Consider the following 21,767-nt stretch of genomic DNA (forward strand, 5'->3'; position numbering starts at 1 on the left):
TCTTTTGACGAAAACCCTCTGTGGTTCTTAAGACTCCTCTGACTTTGGGCCTCTCCTTTTGGGAAGCTAACACTCCGACTCTTGAGCTGGGGTTATGACGGGTTTGAGTGTTTGGTGGTTCTTGTGTTGTTGTCAAACATGCTAACCCATTTACCGTCAGACACTAACGAGAAAAACGTAAACAGTCCCACGGGACAACAATCCCAAACGCATCAAAACTTGTTTATGAATGGATGAAGCGGGCCGGCGTTACACTTCTGACCTACGCCACGCTGACAGTTTGTGGATCATGCGTCAAAGCATCGTCAGTGCCTGGAAACCAACCAGTTTAAATAAACTCTACCAGTGAGGAGAAGCGGTCAGCTATCAAAATTACACCGCGAGCTTCTTTGGTAGCAACAGAAAGGTTGCGGTTAAAGTGGAGCTTGCTAAGGGTCAAGTATTAACGTGGGTGTATGTATACATCTGAATCCTGCTTAGATGGCCGAGCTCCTGTGCATTTGCTCTGCTGAAACTAACATCAACAGGTCAAAGGTCACTGCCTGTCCCACGCACTAGATATTTGACGTATGAGAATCGATGCTCTCGGGCCTGAGGAACGAACATCCTGCGTCTGTTCGCCGCATAAACACTATTATTATCTTATTATGGAAAAAGACAAACACCTGAAGGCCCTTTTATTAATAAAAACATTCCAATAGAGCTGCGCTATGATTGTTTTCCATAGTTTCCTTGCCGTGTTTGTTTCTATCCGTCTCTTTTCAGTAATTTCATTCGTTTGTGTTAGTTGAATCATTTTGCCATGATGTTTTATTCCTTGAAGCACTTTGTGATTCTTTTCTGTAAAAAGTGTTATATAAATTAACTTTTTATTTCATAGAAATCCTGACTTGTGCTCCGAGTTCTTTTTAAAAGCAGGAGTGCGAATGAGATGTTCTGACCAGATGGAGAATAATTCAACTCTAACTTTGCTGCTGATGTTAAAACAGAGGCCATTTAAATTAAATATTTATCCTACAAATATAGAGACATTTATCCATTTCTGGAGTGAAACATTTTGTGGTTTTTAATCCAAACTTTGGCTAAAGCTGAACATGAGACCACCGCAGCACTAATTTATCCACTGAGCTCCCAAGCTGTAATAACTGCGCCTTATTTTAAACGGCAACGTGGAACCAGCCTGGATTTCATTAGTTGGAGCAATAAGTTTCAGCGGTGCCACCCAGACCGTCTCAGGAACAAGTCCCGACAAGATGGACGTGCCCAGATAAAGCAGCATCAATTTCTCTTTCACCACAGAAAAGGCAGAAAACTAATCAGAAACACAGCTCTACGTCTAGCACACAGTCTAATCTAAAATCTGTTGCCTCCTGCTCTTTACCAACGACCAGGAAATCAGCAAAAACCACCGCCAGCAGTCCACCAATCAGAAGAGCTGAAGGAGAGACAGAGAGCCGGTCAGGTCAGGCAAGATGGCTGCTCTCTCATTTTCTACAGCAGCTCTTTTGGGGTAAGAAGAAGTGAAAAAAGAAAAAAAGAAAAAGTGGGGACGCTTGGAAAGAAATTAGATTTGCCCAAAGGAAAAAGAAGGTGAGAAAAACAGTGGGGGCGGGGGGGATGAAAAGAGGTCGCCGAACCCAATGGGAGAATTTCTTGTTCTCAGTGGATCAAATAGGGTTAAGCAGCATGGTGATCAATCTGATCTATGTGAAAGTTACGGTAATGCTAGTTCATCTTAGCAGCCCCCCCCCCCGGAAAGAAGCAGAAAAAAAAGAATCCAGGAGGCAACGTGGGAATGTTTTCCGCTCTTCTAAAACAGGTGATTTATCCCTTACTCACCTATTAGGACCTCTTTCCTCTCCAGGATGTTCTTCTGTGGCAGCTGGGCAGCAGAGCTGCCACTGTCAACCGTGTTCCCGCTGAAGTCGGGCAGTGAGTCGAGATTATTCCTGCCCTCCTTTCTGATCTCCGAGTCTCCGGTCGGGCCTGCGGCGCCCACCTCGTTGTTTCCCTCCTAAGTCGAAGACAGAGAAGGAAAACCTTAACAGGACATTTTGATTTTGATGCAATTAAATTCGTTCCGCAGAGTCGCTGCCCGGATAACCGATCCGCAGCGAGCCCAGAGAGAGTTTTTTCCATGACACACGCTGGCATTTGCAAACAAAGAGTCCCTGTGTGTCTCGAACAGGCAGGAGGAAAAGTGGCTCGTCGTCAAACAAATACACGCACACTTCATAGAACGTGGCAGCTTAATCGCGACGCGGAGAAGCCGTCAAGTACGAATGCGCGGTGCCGCTGGAAACGAACAGATTGAATCGGAGGAACGGCGGTGCTCTGCACGCAGGCAGAAGGTCAGATCTTTGCACGGCGTGAGCTACAGAAACGCAGATCAAAACCGCTTTGAATCCGTCGCTTGTTCTTAAACTTGATCTAATGATGTTCACTGGGAAATGGCTCAATAAGAGCCAGAGATAAGGGCTATTTGATCACTGTCAAAACCAATGAAGAGATCTCATTAACAGATATTGGCTGTTTACCCAAAGCCTGATCTGGATAAATTATCTTCTGACACTTATAAATGAGCCACATGTTCATCTATCACTACAACCATTAGCACTGCGGGGCTTTTTGTCAATCAAAAACTCACACACTCCTACTGCTGTGTGCATTCCTAGTGACTCTACATGGTTGCACACAGAGCCTCGCAAAAATATTGCTTTTTTTTTATTTACATTTTGCTATGTCATAGCCTACAAACTCCAGTGTATTATTTATTTTAGATGGTAGAGTAACACAGAGAAGCACATCATTTTGCAGTAGGAGGAGAAGTAAAAACACTGTCTTTTGCATGAACATGGAGACTCGATATTTTACCCATTTTTTTCTTGGTGAAACATTGGAGTCAGATTTGATATGGGGAGTCTGTGAGCATCTCTTTTCAAGTTCTGCCACAGTCTGGACTTTGACTAGGCAACAGGATTGGCCAGTGTACTTTGACTCTGATTTGCCAGTCAGAGTCACAGTACACAGTGTTTTCAGATGCATATTTTATTACAAAAGTTCAATTCCAATAAAAACTACGCGCTAATCTGTTGGCTAAACAAACGCATTTTCAGCGTACTTTTTGCTCCACTGCAGGCGAATCTTTGACGTCTCCAGCGACAGAATTAAGAAACTTGTTGTCAAAGATGGGCAAATGTGCCAGCAATTATTCTCTTCTCGGCTGAAAAAGTATCATTAGCCCATTTCTTTATAGCTACCTCACAAGTAGCTGAAAGAAAAAAACTTGGTGTCACCAAGAAGAAGTTTTTACGATGTTCAAAAGTGCCATCACCATCTCCTCCAGGGGATTATACGACTGACAGAATGATGTCGCCACCAGTACAGAGCTTAGCCAACATTAGCATCAGGTGGGATGTGAGTGCATATAGGCACGGTGAGGCATATACAAAATGATATATTACACTACAAATCATACTTCAACTACAGAATCTGAAAAGAAATGCAAACATGTTGAGGCTGCAGCACGCAGTTAATGTAACTGTTGATCATGACTCAGCTTTGAGGTAATAAACAGCCAGAGGAACAGCTTGAGTTTAAGCAGGGATAAACTTGGCTTCATGGTTTGCTTAGATTTGGGAAACGGTTATTGTGGAGTAAGATTAACGGTGGAACAATTAATTGACGTACATCTTGAAACGGTCCGAAACGTCTGCGTTTCTATATGGATTTGACGGTTTTTCCCGCTTCATTTCCACGATCAGGTTTGCTCGTTAGTCGTTTCATTTGCCCTTTACTCGCTCCGCAAAGTTCAGCTGTTGGTTGTCAGATCTCTGCTCCGATCCTGCCATTGTCAGCTGACTTATTAAGTCACTTTAACCTTCTGCCGGCCGTTTGCAGAAATATCTGCGTTCGGCTTCTGTTTTTCTGCATTTTGAGACTTTTGCTGCCATTTATCAGTGATCAGAAATGTTCCTCCAGCGTGGCTCACTCCCAGGAGAGCGAAGAGAATGATAAGGGTTGGTAATCACTGAAACCAGCAGCCTGCACAGCCCCGACTGACACTTTGGTAATTTGAACGTCCTCAGACTGGAGTTGCGGTTGCATTTTCCGCCTTCGTAATCCTCCCACCCAGCTCATCAAGCCGCACCAATGCAACCACTGTTGAGCTCTCATTACATTAGAGGCACCGATTAACAGATCCAGAAGCTGTAAAGTGAACCCACAGCGGCCAGATGCACGAGCAGGAACGTGAAAAGCAGCATCATTTAGGGGAGAACGGATGTTTTACTGCATGCTTTAACTCTGCACCGTAAAAACTGAGTTTTGGAGCACATATTATACATATACATATCAAAAAACTAGCCAATAAAATGCAATGTCCAAATCCTACGAAAGTTTATTAGTTTCTAATTAGAACATTAAGTGATAGTTAAAGTCTAAGAATAAATATGTTTTCTGACAAGATTTTGATAAGAATATAACTGAAGGTGTTACATTGGGACCGTTACTCACCAGTAATAGCAGCCACACAATTATAGGTTATTAAATAACTACCACTTGTAGTTATTTAAGTAAAATAATTCTGAAAAATTACATTTTTCTCCTTCAAACTGGCAGTAATGTCTGTTGTTCAGTGTAAACTCTAGAGTCTATACTGAACTTAAAATATACATATTTATATTTGTAAAATATAAATCTGAACAGATGAGTCCTTTTCTTTACACATTTATGAACCACTTTATGTTGGAGGCAAAACAAAATATAAATGAAGCAAAAAATTAGTGGCTGTAATCTGACAAAACGGAAGAGTTGAACATTTTTTGGTAGCGCGACTGCAATCCAGATGATTAATCTGAACTTTTCCCCACCTGTGTGGTTGCGGGCGGCTGTGGGCGGGTCGTTCTCTCCGTCGGGACGCCCTGGGTGGTCCTCGACGCCGGGACCCGGGGCCTGAAGGGGACTCTGGTCTTGGCGGTGGTCGCAGCTGTGGTGGTGGGTGCGGCCGTGGTGGGCTCGGGCGTGGTCTCCGCCGTGGTGGGCGTGTCGTAATCGTAATCTGGGGTGGTTTCCGCGTCGGGGGAAAACGGGGTGGGCTCCGGAGACAGGTACACGTCCTCCTCGTCTTCGCCCGGGCCGAGCAGGTCGTCCGAGCCAGCAGAGGGCGCTGCGCTCTCCACGGCGCTGGTCGTCAGGCCGGTGGTGGACGCGGGGAAGACGGCGGGGGAGCGGGGGGCGGCGGTGGTCTGAGCCGCCCGGATTTGCTCCAGCTCCCTCTGCCTCTCCAGCTCCCGCTCTCTCTGCCTCTCCCTCTCTCTCTCCCGCTCCCTCTCCCTCTCCCGCTCTCTCTCCCTCTCCCTCTCTCTTTCCATCTCTCTGATTCGCTCTCTTTCTCTTTCCCTTTCCTGTCTCTCTCTCTCCTGCTCCCTCTCTTTTTCCCTCTCCTTCTCCATCTCCACGTAGATGCCGCTCTCGCCGTCGGCCTCGGTGGGGAACAAGGTGGAGATGACGTCCTCCGGGCTGGGGCTGGGCTCGGCCGCAGGTGAGGCTGAGGGGGCGGGGCTTGTCGCCTGGGTGGTGGAGAAGAGGATGGGCTCCTCCGTGGTGAAGGTCACGCCAGACGTCGTCGGCCTCACGCCGATGTCAGAGGCTAGACGAGGAGAAAAGAGGAAATAAGAGAATTAGTGACAGACATGCAAATGAAACCACTTCCTCTACTCAGGTTTATGGAGGGAAGCAGCTGGATGTAAATTTGAAATATAACCTCAGAAATCAAATATTCCTGTCATTTAAAGTTTAAAAAAACATTTTGCTTCTCTCGTACTTTACAGACACACATCTTTTATTCTCACTTCTTGTCTGAAACATAGTGACTTGGGAACTATGGATGTAAAAACTCAGAAAATGACACGGTGACACTGGTAAATGTCAAAATAAAAGCATCAATCCAAAAAATGTCAGGAAGTTTAGGGAGTTTTTTCTATTTTCTTTTAAAAAGAACAATTTTGTTGTACTTTACTAACATTTCCAGACATAATATGATGATTTACAGAACATTTTCTCAAGATTATCCCATTTATTTGATGAGGGAGGAATGCGTTATGTAAGTAAATCAGTTTCTGGTAGCACATCACCAACGTCTTTGAGATAACACGGGAGTTTGGAGGATCTGTGCTTTGTTGTGTCTTGGCCAAGTCGAATGGCCAAGACGAGACACAACGTTCTGCTTCAATCAAAACAAAACCCGACAGAGATGGGGGAAAAACTCATCTCCATCGTCAGAGCTTCGTAGGAGAGAAGACCACTGCTGCTGACCAAACAAAAACACAAAGATTCACTTTTGCCAAAATACAACATCCTTGATTATCCCCGGGACTTTTAGAGAAATATTCAGTTGACTAAAGACAAAAAAAAGTGAAACTTTTAGGAAGGCGTGATTCCCGTTTCATCTGGTAAGGGACCCAGAAAGTCCAACTTTCAACAGCTCAAAATAAATAAAACAAATGGTTTCAAAGGCCAAAGTCCGCACAAAGATCATTTATACTTAAATGTCGTCCAAATGTGACTGAATAAATAACATTTTGCAAAACAGAGTGTGCTAAAATTGCTCCATGTGGATTGTAAAAGATGGATTACCTCAAAAGCTTGATGGAAGTTGTTGCATTTACTTCATTTATAAAAGGGTCAGATTAGTTTAGAGCATCTTTTTCTCTTAAAACAATCGTTTGGAAACTTTTTTGATTTCTCCATGCTGTATTTGTCAGGTATTATTTCAAAATCTGAAACAAGTGAGTGTGGCAGGAAAGGAAAAGCAACAAAAATCTGTAAGGGCGTAAATAGTTTTTCCAAACATTCCTAGGATAGATGTGTAAAGATCTAGAAAGTAAATTCATATTTTATTATTATTATTACGCCACTAAGTGAGACATTTAAGGCCATGCCTCACTTAGTAGTTTCCATAACAAGCATTTATTTTAAAGCTTTTTATTCAGTTTGCAAATAACTGTAAAGGCTGCTGTGTTTGCATCTCAAATTGAACACATTTTGGATAAAAATGAAAATGAAATTTGCCACAGGTTTCGAGTGCAAGCAAGCTTTAAAAAAAAAAATCGAATCAACAGCTGCGCCTAATACATCTCCGACATTGCATACGGTTTCAGTTCCCGAGTCACATCGCCTTCTCATAACCCCCACAAAATCTACATACGAGAGCACTTTTTTATTTTTTGAAAATAAAAAGCAACCAGAGGGGCAAAACATCCAAGAGGGGGGGTGGGATACTTTTCATAGGCACGTTTTTATCAACAGAAGTGCGTTTGCCTTTCTGCTTTCGGTTGTTTAAAGCGTCGCTGCACTTAATGGCGCGAGCACTACAGGGAGGTGTTTGTGTTGTCGAATCACTTAAGAGTAAAATGATGACTTTGACACAGCAATCACAGCCCCAGTGTCATTGTTTCCCCCACATTATTTAGCTGCCTGTCAGGAGCAAGTGAACAGAGTGCAAATTGGATCGACTACAGTAAGTTCAGCCGGGGTAGAAAAGCTGCAGAGAAATAGATTGAAATCTCCAAACTTTCTTTTTGTCGTCCTGATGAGTAACTAAAAAGGATGAGGTTTCGTTGCTGAAAACATTTGTTTTGGGTCAGCTGGTGCGGACGGAGAGCTCTAAAGAGAGTTACCGCGGCGTACGCCGCTTATATACATAAAGTGCATTTTCAGAAGGAGAGGAGATGAGCAGAGCTGTGGCTCATAATGCCATTACTCCGCCTTTCATTCGGTTATAGCAGTGAAGCTCCTTGGGTTGAAAGAGAAGCAAATTGAATTTGCAGACACAAAGACACGAAGGCTGTCAGAGGAGCTGCAGAGGATATCGGAAAACGGACTCCGACAATGCGTCTTATGTTTAATGTATCAGAAGCCACAAAATACCTCCACTGAAGCAGCAGAGGCAGACATTAAACGCGCTTCTGTCTGTTAAAAGCGAACCCTGTTCTTTGGAAAGGTTCAACTCTATATCACGGTTTTAGATAAAGCAATTTGCCGGGCTGCTGTTTCAACCGCGGGGGGTTGCCTCTGCCATTCTCCACTGCCCCGAATTGTAATTTATTTCACGCTCACCCGCCAGCGCAGTGCCTTAACTGAGGGCGGCCCTCAATGAGTCACGCTCGATACGAAGAAGAAGCTTCGAAAGCCAGATCAGAAAATCGGGCTGAGTTACACCGACGTGATTTACGTTAAGCAGGTAATTCCCCAAACACGCAGGGCTGGGGACGGCGCGCGCTGCCAGATAGTTGCGTGTGATTGTCTAATCTGTGTGGACTGTAATCTGATTAGAGCAAAGAAGATCTCTGGGAATCGACCCCGGGTCAGTGGTTGTTTGAGTTTTTTTGTTTTCCCACCTCCTGCATCCAACCCAGTTGATGAGACAAACATCCGTGAAAGAACTTCAAATTTTTTTCCACGTTAGGATCAAAAGCAGGACCACGTTTCGTCGGGAAGGGTGCGGTGCATTTGTATTCAGCCCCCCTGAGTCGATATCTTGTAGAAGCAGCTTGTGCTGTAGCTACAACTGCAGGTCCTTCGGGGTATGTCTCACCCAGCTTTGCACATCTAAAGACTGTCATTTCTCTCTATTCTTCTTTTCAAAACAGGTCAAACTCAATCTGACTAGAAGGAGAACGTCTGGCTAGCCGAAGAGTCTGTGAATGAGTTTTGATTTTTATTATAACTCTGCAGGTTTAGTGTTTTTGTCTTGCTGGGATGTGAACCTCTGACCCAATCTGAAGTCTTTTGTAGCCTTTAACAGATTTTCTTAAGAAAAGCATCCTCGACACATGATGCCGCTACCATTGTGGGATGATTGGGATTGTTAGGTTTAGTTTGCCAAATTCAGTTTTTTTCTAATCTGGCCAAAACATTATTCCATCTTTCTTACATCAACAGTCGCCAATTATCGATTCAAAAAACACTATTGGTCCGTCAGTCTTTTACTTCCAGGCTGCAGAGGAAGAGTAAATGATCTCTCCACTCCATTTTGGACTGACAGACACCCTTTTTGAAAATCCTCTAAATGACATCTGCGTTTGCATCTTTGCAAAAGCCCAGAAACTATTCATATTTCTAGCAGATTTGGGTTTTTAAGGTTCTTTTAATTTGACCAACATGGTTCGTTGCACTATGTTGGAGTGACCCAGCGAGAGTCCTGTCTTAAAACTGACATGTAATCTGAGGAGAGAGCCAAAGATTAGGGTGATGGCAAGGAGGCTTTCCAATCTCAAAAGAGTTTCAGTTTACCAGTGGGAACGTGGAAACAAAACTGCTCAGCTCCTATAAGACGGGTCTGAGTTTTATGTTTGTTGTTTTCTAACTTAACTTTTCAATAAAAATCTTAGGAACAGCCATTTTTCTTTTAAATCAACACTTCTTTTGTGTAGTTTTATGATCTTTTGAGAGCTGCCTTTCTTATTTAGGATCAGAAACAAATATTCGCAAATATTTGCAGCTGGTTGCACAGAACTGAAGCAGAACAATCCTGGGCAGCGTTTATTATCCTCATTAACAGGTACCCAAACACCCCGACCCCTCCGCTGGTCTGTCAAGTTTTTTTTTTTCTCTCCCTCTACATAAAGCATGACTGGACATTAATTACTAATTAGGCGACTTCTAAAGCCAATCGAGTTGATCAAAAGCAGAATTCCCTTTAATCTTCACAATTATGCGCTACTTTGTGTTGCTTTTATCACATAAAATCTCCATAAATACACAGCATTTGAATGTGAAACAGTTCAAGAGGAATGAATGCATGTTCATGAGGAGGCCTGTCTGTGTGGACCAGTTTGGTTTGGGGGCAGAGGGTGGGCTGGAGGCTTCGGGGGTCAGCAGATTGAAACGAGGCAGCTGTCGGGGTTTGAAAGAGCCAGGGCGCGAGTGCGTAACCCGTCACTCGCAACAACAACACCAACACAGACACACTTACAGCCGGAGCCGGAGCCCGAGTAGAGGTCCTCGTCATCGTAAAAGTCATCTCTCGTCGAGCCTTCGTCATCGGCGGGTTGAGACCACTTCTGCGCCTGTCGGAGGGACAGAGAGAGAGAGAGAGAGAGAGAGGTGCAAATGGCAAAGATTAGAGCTGTTCGTCACGGAGGGCCAAGCCGCTCGTCGGTTCACTCGAAAGAGGAACCACTCTGGCAGATTGCGTCCACACACACACACACACACACACACACACACACAGACGTGTGCAGCTGTCTGAGAGGAGGTGCGGGCTGCATTATGCTGGACGGGGCAACATCTGTCAGTCTGTGGCTCTCTGGAGGAGCATAGTTAATGAGTTGATCTAAAGCTGGGATTCTGGCAGGGAAACATCAAAGCTTTTTCTGGGGGGGGGGAAGGGAAGGAGGGCAGTGGGGGGGGGGTTAGTTAGTCTCTGCTTGTAAGTGATGCTCAGACTGCAAAGCACCAAAGGATAGGACTGCAATTAACTTCTGAGGTTGGCAATTTTTCAATATACATTAATGGGGTGTGGGGGGGGATGTTTTGAATTAATTTCTTTTAGAGGGTAAAATGTTAGAGAATGCAGGATTTGTTTTCTGTCAAATTGCAACATTGAACATTTCTGAACTGTGCATTATCAGAATCCACACAAAGTCGCCAGAGAAATCTGGCTCGAAGCTACTGGTACTTTTAGCATAATGTTCAAATTCATTTAAAAATTTGTTTACAGAAAGAATATTTTCTGGGAATAATTCTGTATTTTAGTCTGGAAATGCATTGATCAATTTGCCCCTTTTTTTATTTTAAACTCCTTTTCATACCAACATAACACCGTTTTGTTCAAATCTAAGCTTATTTCACTCAAACTTTTCTATTCTCATTTACCAAATAACTGCATATATGTTTGTTACAGGTCATTATTTCCAGATTTGTAGTCATAAAATTGCTTAAATCTCACACATACAATTTAATTGATTTTAAATTTTAACGACTTGGTCAAGATGAGAGCTTATGACACCTAATTAAAGTAAAAATAAAAAAAAACTCTAAGTGATCTCCTGCTGGTAGTTATTGCAAATTTTCTAACAGGAACCTTTGGGTAGAATATTGAAAATTAATCCTAATCCTACATTTTTTGAGCAGGTATGAAAAGGTCCCTACAAGCAAAACATTAAAAAAATAAAATAAAAATTGTCTATTTTGGGCATGCCGAGATGAAATAATGGTGTCTGAATGCGGCTTATAGTTTGTTGGGGCTGATCTAATGGGGCTAATTTCCAATGGGATAAAAAAGGTCAGTGTTCAACATATTTTCTGGGCTAAATAAAAAAAAAGGACTGGCTGACCTGAAATATGCATAAAAAAGATTTGCGAGGGTGTTTGGAGGGGAAAATGGCTGTGCTTGCAGTAATTTCCTTTAAAATGGGGAACAGCAGCAACAAGACCAACGTATGAGACATATTTTCTTGCTACACAGATAATCAATAAGTTAATCAACCAACTAATTGAGCAAGATGAGAGTCTTTAGCTCCTTCACAGTAGATACAAAAACAGGGACTGTTCAGCACTAAAAGTGTCCAACACGAGGGTGTCTAATGTAATGATAAAAGATTATTTATTGCTAAAATAACTGGATTATTTTTAGCAACAAAATTTAAAGGCAATCTGTCAAAAGAAAAATGTACAATTTCATATCAATTTATCAAGCCGGCAAACTAAAAACCAACAGATGTTTTTACTTCATAAGCTGGAAAACATGACATATTCTTTGCTTTGTCGATGGTAGAAAAAAAAAAAACCTGCTGTACATTGGAGATTACATTCAGTCCGAATCATTTCACCGAATCCCCTGCACCTCCTGCCCCTCTCCACCTTAATCCAGGTTTGTTTGTCGGGAGCCGATGGGGGCGAAGCTGGAGCCCTGCCGGGGGTCATTCAGGGGGTAATCGAGGATCGCTCAGATAGCCGGATCTCTAAAGCGAACGACCTCGTATTTCCAAACACTGCGAGGTCGATCCCCTCCTCCCTCCATCCTCATTCATCTCCCTCTCTTTCTCATGACCTTAATCCCAGATCCCTGCGATATTTAACACACCCTTCAGCGCTCAGAGGCTTTTCTCATCACAGCGGGTCAACTGATACGGCCGCCGCAATGCGTGCACTTTGTCACAATACGCGCCGCGGTGCAAAAGAGAAACCTCGCATGGCAGGAAAACGTAGCTGTCCCCGTCGAGACGGCTTTATCGCGGTTGTTTTCGGCGTCGAAAAGATCGTCTTTAGCAGATTCGTATCGGTATGCAGGGAGGCGTTTGCCGTCAAATCGCTCTGAACTGCAGCTTTCGAGCACTTGAACTCTGCCGAAGCACCTCCTCGCTTCTGTTATACCCAAAAGCTTTAAAAAACACACAAAAAAAAACAAATTTTCTATACATTTTTCTTCGAACACGGAAAACAGTGCAATTATAATTACAAAAGAGTTAAACTCATGCATCTTCTTATTTATTATCCCCGTGAACGTGTTCTTGTAGTGCTGAGTTTGCAGAGAGGAGCTTTATGGAAATGAGGATTGTCCCGGCTTTCAAACTTTCCGAATCAAAACTTTTAAATTAACTTTGAACAAGGAAAACGCCTGTGTTTTTCATCCGTACTGTAAAGGTTGGTAGATTAACTGTGAATGTGTTTTATTTTCTACCTCAAATGTTTTCAGAATAATGTCAGGGTGCTAACTTTCTCATGGAAGACAAACACTGTGAGCAAAGTCTGCAATCTGCAGCACAAAGGAAAAAGAAAGTACACCCTTTCTGCCGCTTCCCTCGGATTCTAGCCAGATGCTGGTAATGAAACGAAACTGATCATCAGAAAGTGTGAGCGCCTCTTTAGACGCAGGAGTGAGTTTCAACTGAAGAAGAAACAACGTCCTTTAGCAGGCAAATCCGAAACAAACTGTGGAGCACAACGCCGGAGAGGCCATGATGTAGTCTGGCTAGCCCAGATTTACAGCAGAGTGTCTGGAGAGCAGACCTGACAACAAGCAAAAATAATCTTTTCTGCAAAACCGAATGAATCGGAACAAAGCTGCAGTCTGCATTCAAAGTGGTGTTGCAGATAAAAATCCTACAGAAAACAACTACTTCAAGCTATTTCTGCTAAAGGTGCTTTTTTTTCTACAAGCTGTTGAATTATAGAGTACACTTACTGTAGTTACTCCCAAATTTTAAAACCTCTTGGACTTCAGGTTAGGTTTTGAACGCTTATAAGGACTTTCAGATATAGCTAACGTGTAAAACTGGAAACAAGGTGCAACTTATCAAAGTCCTTTAAATAAAGGGGAAATCTAACAGTTACCAGATAATGGCTCCAACAGCACTTAAAGTACTTCATGTTATTTTATCGCAAAGCGTTAAAACACACCCCGACTTGTTCCGATGTCAGACTCTAAGCCTCGTTCACCAGTTTAATTCATGATCAAACTTCATCTTTAGTCAGTAAAAGATACATACAGTCAGGGTTTCCCCCAGTGTTTTATAAGCCTGGCGGGCCACCAGGCTTTACTTGTGGCCCCTCCAGGCTAAGCACTGCTTATTTACTTAAGTTTTTTTTTTTTTAATGCTTGCATTTTTTAAGACTTTATTGTTGGTATTCAGGTGTTGATCTTCCAATCTTTCAGAAGGACATAATTATCACGTGATATTTTCAAATTTCCTGTCAACTTTGAACATTTTTTAACTGAAAAACCAAGACTGGCCTCTGGATGAATGACCGCCCTCGTGCCCAACCACCAGGCTTGGCAAGTTTTCATGGGGGAAAACCTTGTACAGTCCAAATGTATTTTGAAACTTGATTTAATCAGCTTTTTGATCAGCTCAATAGTGGTCCAAACAGTCCATCAGAGGACTTTCATTTCTGTCATTTGTGCATCAGTTTAAATGCACAAATGATCGCCTACCTGGCTCCTAAAAAAAATAAGAAAATAATGTACTTTAAGCTCCTAAATTGTAATCCACAAAACAATGTGTTACATCAAAAAAAAAAGAAAGAAAAAAAAGCCATGCCCATTTTACATAAGAAGTCCGTGGTTAGAAAAGAGCTATTCTGTTTGAAGAATGCAGCTGAACAAGCGATCAGCCTCACCACCGTTTTTCTTTCATCTTTGAATGCATTATCCTCAGCTTGCCTCCAAATCTTGGCTGATTCACACTTTGAACACAGGAGGAACTGTGCTGGCAGTGGGAAGTTCTGCGTTGCGGTCGAGCTGACGTCCGTTCCTCGCTTGTTCTTTGGTCTCCGTGTGCTCCGAAATCAAATGAAATGACTGTAATGAATTCCCAAAATGTCCGGCAGGAAACCACGAGCTGTGTGACATGGTGCAGATGCGGGACTTAACGTGGCATTGTGTGAAATTTTGGTGTGAAATATGCTGTTGAATTAGATAATAAGACACATGAAGGAAAGTCTTATAAATTTTTTTTTACAAATCTGAAAACTGTGAGTCCATGTGAGTTGATTCCCTCCAGATTCTCCTTTTTCTGTACTTACAGCTTCACATGAATATGTTCAGTTTTACATTAGAGCTGGATAATATATGGAGTGTAACACAGAATAAGACATGACGAGTATGATCACTTTTGTTTCCTGCTACTGTAATCTGGAAACGCTCATCCCAGATCTATCTCAGTAAACATTAAGTGGTACATTGCTCCAGAACTGAAAAAGACAAATCTGAAGTCTCAGTTTTTGCTGCAGGTATTGAGAAAAAAAAGGGGGGAAAAAAGCCTATAAATCTGACCATAGCAAACTTATCTCCTCAGCAATCTTAAGCCCATCCTGAGGCCCCACAGAGCTGTTTTCTCCAGCCTGTGTGATACTAATTGTACCAATACACACACACACACACGCACGCACGCACGCACGCACGCACAAGCTCCTCCCCGGCTCCAGACATAGGAAACTCGATGCCCTTAAAAGCCAATAAAAGCATAATGGAATCTGGAAACCCGAGCATCTCAGTCCATCACATCGCAGCGTGAGGTAAAGATGAGACGCTATATGTACCTCATGAAAATGAAATTGACTTGGAGTTGTTTGGCGCGCGGACAGAGCATGAAGGCTGAGAGTGAGTTTGCGTGTGTGTGTGTGTGTGTGTTTGTGTGTGGCGGTCCGCTGACGTCAGATCCTGAAAAAGTGCAGAAAAACGGTGAAAAGACGTCTCGGTGCGAGCGAGCACGGCGCGGGACAGTGTGCGCTCGCGCGTGAGCGCCGTATTCCAAGGTTTTACAATGAAGACCGTTGCTATGGGCAACCTTTGCCTTTCACAGAATTTCCCCATCTTCCCGTGAGAAGCTAGCAGACGCACACAAGCGGAGCAGCAGACACTCTCTCTCACACATATATATATAGGAGTATTAACCACACAAGAAAAAAGGTGTTATGCAACATCAAATAAACAACCTAAAAAGAAAAATAACACCATAGCTTCGCTTCCGGGTCCCCCACCCCCTCACTTTCTGCCCGTTCCTGCCCCCCAGGCCTCCTTTCGCCTTCTCCTTGGATCCGCAGACTCCGTGCCAGCGTATCTCTGTCCTCGCCCCGTTTTCCTTTCATCTTAAACTCCGTTTCTTATCTCAAGGGTAGCCCACTAAATTCAGCGTGACTCCAAATAAAAAAAAACAAACAAAAAAAACAAAACACGCGCACGGTTAAATAAACACACCCCGCCCACAAAGCGGCTCCGCAGCTCAACCCTGGGGGCCCCATTTAATGCTCAAGTCCCCTCTAGGACCGACTGCAGCTATAGCTAGAGTTTGCTGCGTCTATGTTTATCTCAACAGTTAATAGTAAATTATAATCACAGTCTGTGCATGGACATGTTTAATTTATGCGTCAGTATGTGTGAACTCATGGCATGGTGGGCAGGGGTGCGTCACTGTATGTAATTACAGTGTGTGTGTGTGTGTGTGCGTGTGTGAGTGTCTGCATGGGAGTAATCACAGGTTTTGCTCGTCATATATTTACAATCAGATGTGAAATTCAGGGGCTCCAGCTCAGCATTCCCCCCGGCCCCCCTCTTCCTAGGCCTGCAGAGGCTGCCACATTCAGCCTGGGCCCTCAAAGCTAACTAACCGCAACAAGACTCGACGAGCTCCTTATAACCCAGGGCCAAAATCATCCCAACGTTGCCCTCGATTTTCCCTCTGCTGCTGCTGCCTTTTCTTCCCCACTGGTTATAAAAGGAGACTGTAAGATGACAACCGTATTCAGATGGATTTGGGGGAGTGGATGGATGCAATCCCGCTTTTTTTTTGGCGTCGTTTGAGGCAGCGCCACTGTAAGGCGTGCGGTGCCAGCTGGAGTCGGTTTTAAAACAATCTGGGGATCTTGGAATTTCTAATTATGTTTAGATTTTTTCCGTGAAGAGAGAAGCTGTCTGGTCAGGGCTCATTTTGCTCATCTTGTGGCAGTGAGGTGATCATCTTGTGATTCTGTTGAGGTGTTGCGAAAGCTCGTTTTTCCTTTCTTCAGTTCGTCCAAATTGTTGACTCTGATTTCTCTAATCTTCCTCTTGACAACGGTTAAGGTCAGCACCATTTCCTGGCCTGTCAAGAACAATGATAAAGTCATTAAAGCAGACACTTTTGGAAGACTGTCCCAAGTGGAAAATGCAGGAAGAATCTCTATAAAGCTCGTCCTGAATGTCCAGACAACTCATTGTTCTGACTTTGACTTGAATGAACCAACAACATGACTCACTAAATCATCACAGGCTGCGGAAACTTTACGCTAGGCCTCAAAACAATGAGCAACAGCCCAGCTGTACCGTCGACTAGGTAGCATCTGGTTCGTACTTGCCGTCTGTTGTTCAGGCCAGCTGTAAACGTCCCATTCATGCAGAGTGAACGGTGCTGAGCCAAACAGAGCAACAAGGCGGAATCCTTGCACGGTTTAATAAACACACAGAGGGGAGATTTATTGGAGAACATTACTTGCGCTTCTAAAAATACATAAAAGTAACACATGCAACATCAACCTTTGTTGTTAGAGTCGCGTATCAGTAATGCATGTCCGCTAGAGATTCTTCTTCTGATGCCGAGTGTTAAAGCCGATTTCAGCTGCAGCAACGTCCACAGTTTAAAACAGCAACTGCTGTGGATGAAATGGACCTAAAGTACGTCGGTCACAATGAGCAATAGATCAATTGATCGCATGGTAAACTGAAACGAGCGCAACGTTTTCCATTGGCATGCTCGTTTGTGTAGTTTGTTTAATCTCTAAACAGATGGTTCCCATTATTTTTTATTGAAAAGTCAGCATTTTGTCAAATGCTGCAAACATTTGACTCAATAGAAAGTTTATAATTTTTTTTTTGTTACAAAGTCATGTTGCAGTTTTGGCTGTTTTTCTTGACTGAGCTTATTGATTAATATGTTTTGAAAGGTGACTTCATAATACGTTTTATTTCTTTTTCACTTTTTTTTGGTTTATTTATTTTGAATATTTAAAATAGCTTTCCAGTTTCAGTTTTACACATTCTCTGGAAATGAAAGTTTATTGAACTTTGAGAGGATCTATTTGCTTCATCACTTCAAGGCTGTGGTTATTCCGGTTGCTTTTAATCCACTTTTTTAAACCACACTTTTTCCTTCCATCTAAATTCATTTAATATGGATTGGATATGGCACTCTATAAAACAGACAGCTTCTTCAGCAATGACTTTATGGCTTTTCAGTCTCATGATTTTGTCGACCATGACGTTTCATTTAATCGTTTTTTTTTTTTTTTTTTTGCTTATGAATCAAGTTTACAATCAAATAATTTTTATGTTTATAGCTTACAGCTTATGAAAGTCAAAACTAACCACAATATTCCAAATGCATCACATTTAAAAAGTGAAGAGAGTTTCACTTTTTAGATAAAATTTCTGAGCTTAATTCACTTTTTTTGATTTTTCTAATTTGAGACGCTCCTGTTTGTCCTCCAGAGGAACGTTGCAACATTTGCAGTGACTCGGCTGGAAACGTGATCTGAAGCTGACATCAGGCACTTCACTGCAAAATTGATCAGACAGATAGTGTTTGTCAGCTTGTTTTACAGCTGCAGAGGCTGGACTACATACCTGGGCTGACATTTTCACACATTATTATTATTCACAGGGCCCAATCTGTTCCACAACTAAAGAATCAAAGGAGGGGGAAAATAGAGACACACAGAGAGAGAGAGAGAGAGAGAGAGAGAGAGAGAGATCAAGGTGTGTTTTGTCTGTGGAAAACAATAAGGGTGTCTGTGCCGCACAACTATTTCTGTGATATCAGGAAGTGAGATAAGAATAGGCGGCAGAGCTACAGTATTTATGTGCATTCAGAGACGCACAAGCACTGAAATCCTTGTGCTGGTAAAGGAGCAGCTGGCAGATCAGCATGACCCAAAAATGATTTCTTTGCTTTGTATTTCTGCTCGGTCTGCCTAACTTCGGCTCAGATCTCCAGGCTGCAGCCGCTCAGAAAGGTAGCTTCAGCGCGATCGACTTCAAACGCAAACCTCCGTAACCCGAGAGGCTGTATTGTAATCTTACAAAAAAAAAAAAAAAAAAAAACGCAGGCGATTCTTCTCCTTCATTGGAGAAATAATCACCAAATGTGGTTTTTAATATGCGAGATTGCACCGGAATGAGTTTTCTTGACTGCCACGGCACGTTTGAGCTTTCAAGCTGTGAAGAATAATTTAAACACTCCCTCTCCTCTCCGCCACCATCTGTGACTCCTCTATCTATCCCTCTATTTACTGCAGCCACAGCAGTAAAAGGAAACAAGCGAGACAAAGACAGTGAAAGACACCGAGGTCACGTCCATTCATCCCCCCCCCCCCCCCCCTCCCCTACAGAAAACAGACAAATATCAGTCTGGACCAGACATGGGGCAGGATGAGATTCTCACGGTGCAATAAGTGAGAAACATTAACCCAGTTTCACTGTATTTGCACAAAAGTTTTTTGTTTGCTTCTTCTAAAACGTTGTGGACATGCTCCATATTTGGTTTGCGCCTTCTTTCAGGTAGCTGACTGGCAGAGTGCAGCAACAAGTGCGAGGTGGGGCTATTAGGACTCTGTCACTTTTCCTCACTTTCTCAGTAATAAAATCTTTAACCATAATAATAATGTGATTTAAGGTCCAAAACTTGACCTGGTTGGTCTGAATTAATCTGTTTTTAAAGAAATTTGGGCTCAACTTTGTTTCTACAAGCTAATGTTGTGACAATTCAACCGTTTCTGTTCGGTTTATGAGCCTGCACCACGAGGCGAGGCAGAAAAAATAAAATCCCGAAGATTATTATAACCCAAGATTCCACGAATCCGTCATTTACAGCTTCAGGCACCGATATTAAATATCAGTCATCACCCACTCTAGACCCTTTCCTCAGATTTACTGCAAAGTTTTTCATCCTAGTTGATTTGTAGAAAAACATGCGCTTGCATTGAAGCTACTGGGATGAAATGTCCCCCCCCCCCCCAATCAAAGCCCATCTATATTTATATTTGTACTGAATATACTTGTATATTCAGTACAAATATAAATGTCTAATGTGTCACTACTGCAGGTGGCCCCCACCAGGCGCTCGTGTTGACTGTGCCGCTTCTTGTGCGTTCTTGACTTGTGTGGCATAAAGGCTTAGATTTGCAAAGTGGACTAACAGGAGGCACAAGTTTGCGAGCGAGTCTGTTTCTAAAATAAATAACTGCAGAAGCAAAGAGGCTCCCAGATGGCGCAGAAGTCACAAAGAATGGTTTTATCTCAACAGTTTAAAAACCGAGACGTTAAATTGTTGCATCAAATGAAAGCAAAAGTTGCAGATTTCCTTTCCGAGAGCTGATGCGCATCGGCCAGCAGGAGAAACAAAAGTCACAATGTGATATAATGAATATATACGTTTATTTCACTGCCAGGAGATTTATGGAGCCCAAAGCATGTAGATCCATTTCTCCAAGTTGAATTTATGAGAACCATTTAGCACCGGACCCTCCGATTCAGATTTGGCTTCACACTGGTCAACATCAGTGTCTGAAATATGATTTAAAATCCCCATCAAGACAAACTTTGTGAACAGGTAAAGAGTTAAGCCAGGTCCAAATTAAACCCTATTCATTAAAGATAGGAAGCCATTTCTGATCATTTATGTGTAAAAGTAAGCGTATAAATACAATTTAGTGCATCTTAATCTATTTTTTCCGACCAACCAAGGCCAAGAAAACTTGATTCGAATTTGTTTCATTTCTTGTAAAGATAAAAACTATGCAGCATTTCAGAAAAAAAAAAAAAAAAAAAAAAACTTCATAAAATTCTAATTAAAATTTAATGTTCATATTTACAGAAGGTGGAATCACGAGACCTTTTGGCTTTTGTGCGTAATCAAATATGCTGATGACTCAGCTTTATTACTACAAGATCCCCCAAATTCCCTTCCCATTCAGCCACTTTCTCCCAGCTAATATTTCCCAGTATGTGTGTAAAAATTAATAATTTACGTCCGCCTATTGAGAGTCTGTGTCGAGCTTGTTCAGGTCGTCTCTAGAGCCTCCTGTGCGCAGAGCCGATCCGTATTACCGCTGCAATAAAAGTATTCTGCGTCCTTGCGAACGTCCTGTCTGAAGGCCGGCGCTGAATGTCAAACTTTTTCCACAGGCGCAGCTGACAGATCTGCTTAAAACAATAATCATCATGCGGCTGGGCGTTTAGAAAAGAGAAGCGCATAAAGAGGGGGGTAAAATGATGCTTGCGGGGGCATATTTCGAGCATCCCAGCAGCTTAATTCGCCGTAGGAGGAGAGAACAGGCTCCGTAAAGCAGCTGCTGATTCACAGCCGTCTCTGTGGCTGCTCCTCTCCAGAGCGGTCTGAGCCACGCTGATAAGAGACACGGAGTTTGCCCATCTCTTTACCTGGAAACGCTTGAACTCTTTGGCACAAGCTCCTCCGCAGCCACTCGAACGCTTACAGGAAGCCATGCAGCCTATTTACTGTTTGTCTCGCTCCACACCCATCTTTTCTTTCCAGAGTGGATCCCTGACCCCGTCAGCAACGACCTCTAATCTCCCTCCATCTCCTCGGTTGTTTTTTTTTCCTGCTTCGCGTCTCTCTCCAACCAGCTGGGCAGGCGGCCAAGCTGGGCGCTAACACGGTACAGTAGGACAAGATGCGAGGGAGATATAGAGGCCGGGCGGCGTGTTTATGTGGGGGGGAAGGTTACCAGGTGATGGCCTGGTTAAGACACCTGCCACCTTGAGCAGAGATTAGCACAGAAAGCCTCTGCACAGTCATGCTGCTCGCGTTTTCTGGCACCGCACAACACATACGCACAGGTGGATGGATGTGCAGGATCCATCCCGTGACGATGACGTCAGCATTAAAACGGCAAACACCTGCACACCCACAACCACAAGGATCAAACGGATCACGTCTCCGTCTTTGATATTGGTTTATGACATGATTTATCATCAGTTGGTTGTTTGTGAATGATATTCGTCCATTATTTCTGTTTGCCTAAGAGTTGGAAGAAAGAAAAAAATGTGATTATAGGTTAGTTGTGAGGATTATTGTGCTTCCAAGGGGCTCGACTTTCTCATAATCTTTTAATGGGCAGATGGCACGACAACGCAACCCAAGTTCAAAGAGAAATTTTGAAAGGCCTTCAAAAAGGGAAACATCGATTGAGAAAAATCAGGATCCCGGAAAGCAAATTAAGAAAGCAGAAGCAACTGTGAAATAAAGGTCTTTTTAGAGCCTCATCTA

At 43.0% G+C, this 21,767-nt stretch overlaps 1 protein-coding gene across 1 annotated transcript in view; it reads right to left on the bottom strand.

Moving 5' to 3' along the window:
- The window catches only part of sdc3 (syndecan 3), a 58,818-nt gene that overhangs the window by 6,611 nt on the left and 30,440 nt on the right, over nt 1-21,767 (bottom strand). Inside the window, exons 2-4 of the mRNA XM_015057815.1 lie at nt 9,977-10,070; nt 4,872-5,650; nt 1,840-2,014 (exon numbers count right to left, since the gene is read on the bottom strand). Of these exons, the coding sequence (XP_014913301.1) occupies nt 1,840-2,014; nt 4,872-5,650; nt 9,977-10,070 (1,048 nt within the window). The remainder of the gene's footprint in view (nt 1-1,839; nt 2,015-4,871; nt 5,651-9,976; nt 10,071-21,767) is intronic.

Source organism: Poecilia latipinna, unplaced genomic scaffold (assembly GCF_001443285.1).
Source record: "Poecilia latipinna isolate Pla-1442-1.1 unplaced genomic scaffold, P_latipinna-1.0 Scaffold1494, whole genome shotgun sequence".
Lineage (NCBI taxonomy): Eukaryota > Metazoa > Chordata > Actinopteri > Cyprinodontiformes > Poeciliidae > Poecilia > Poecilia latipinna.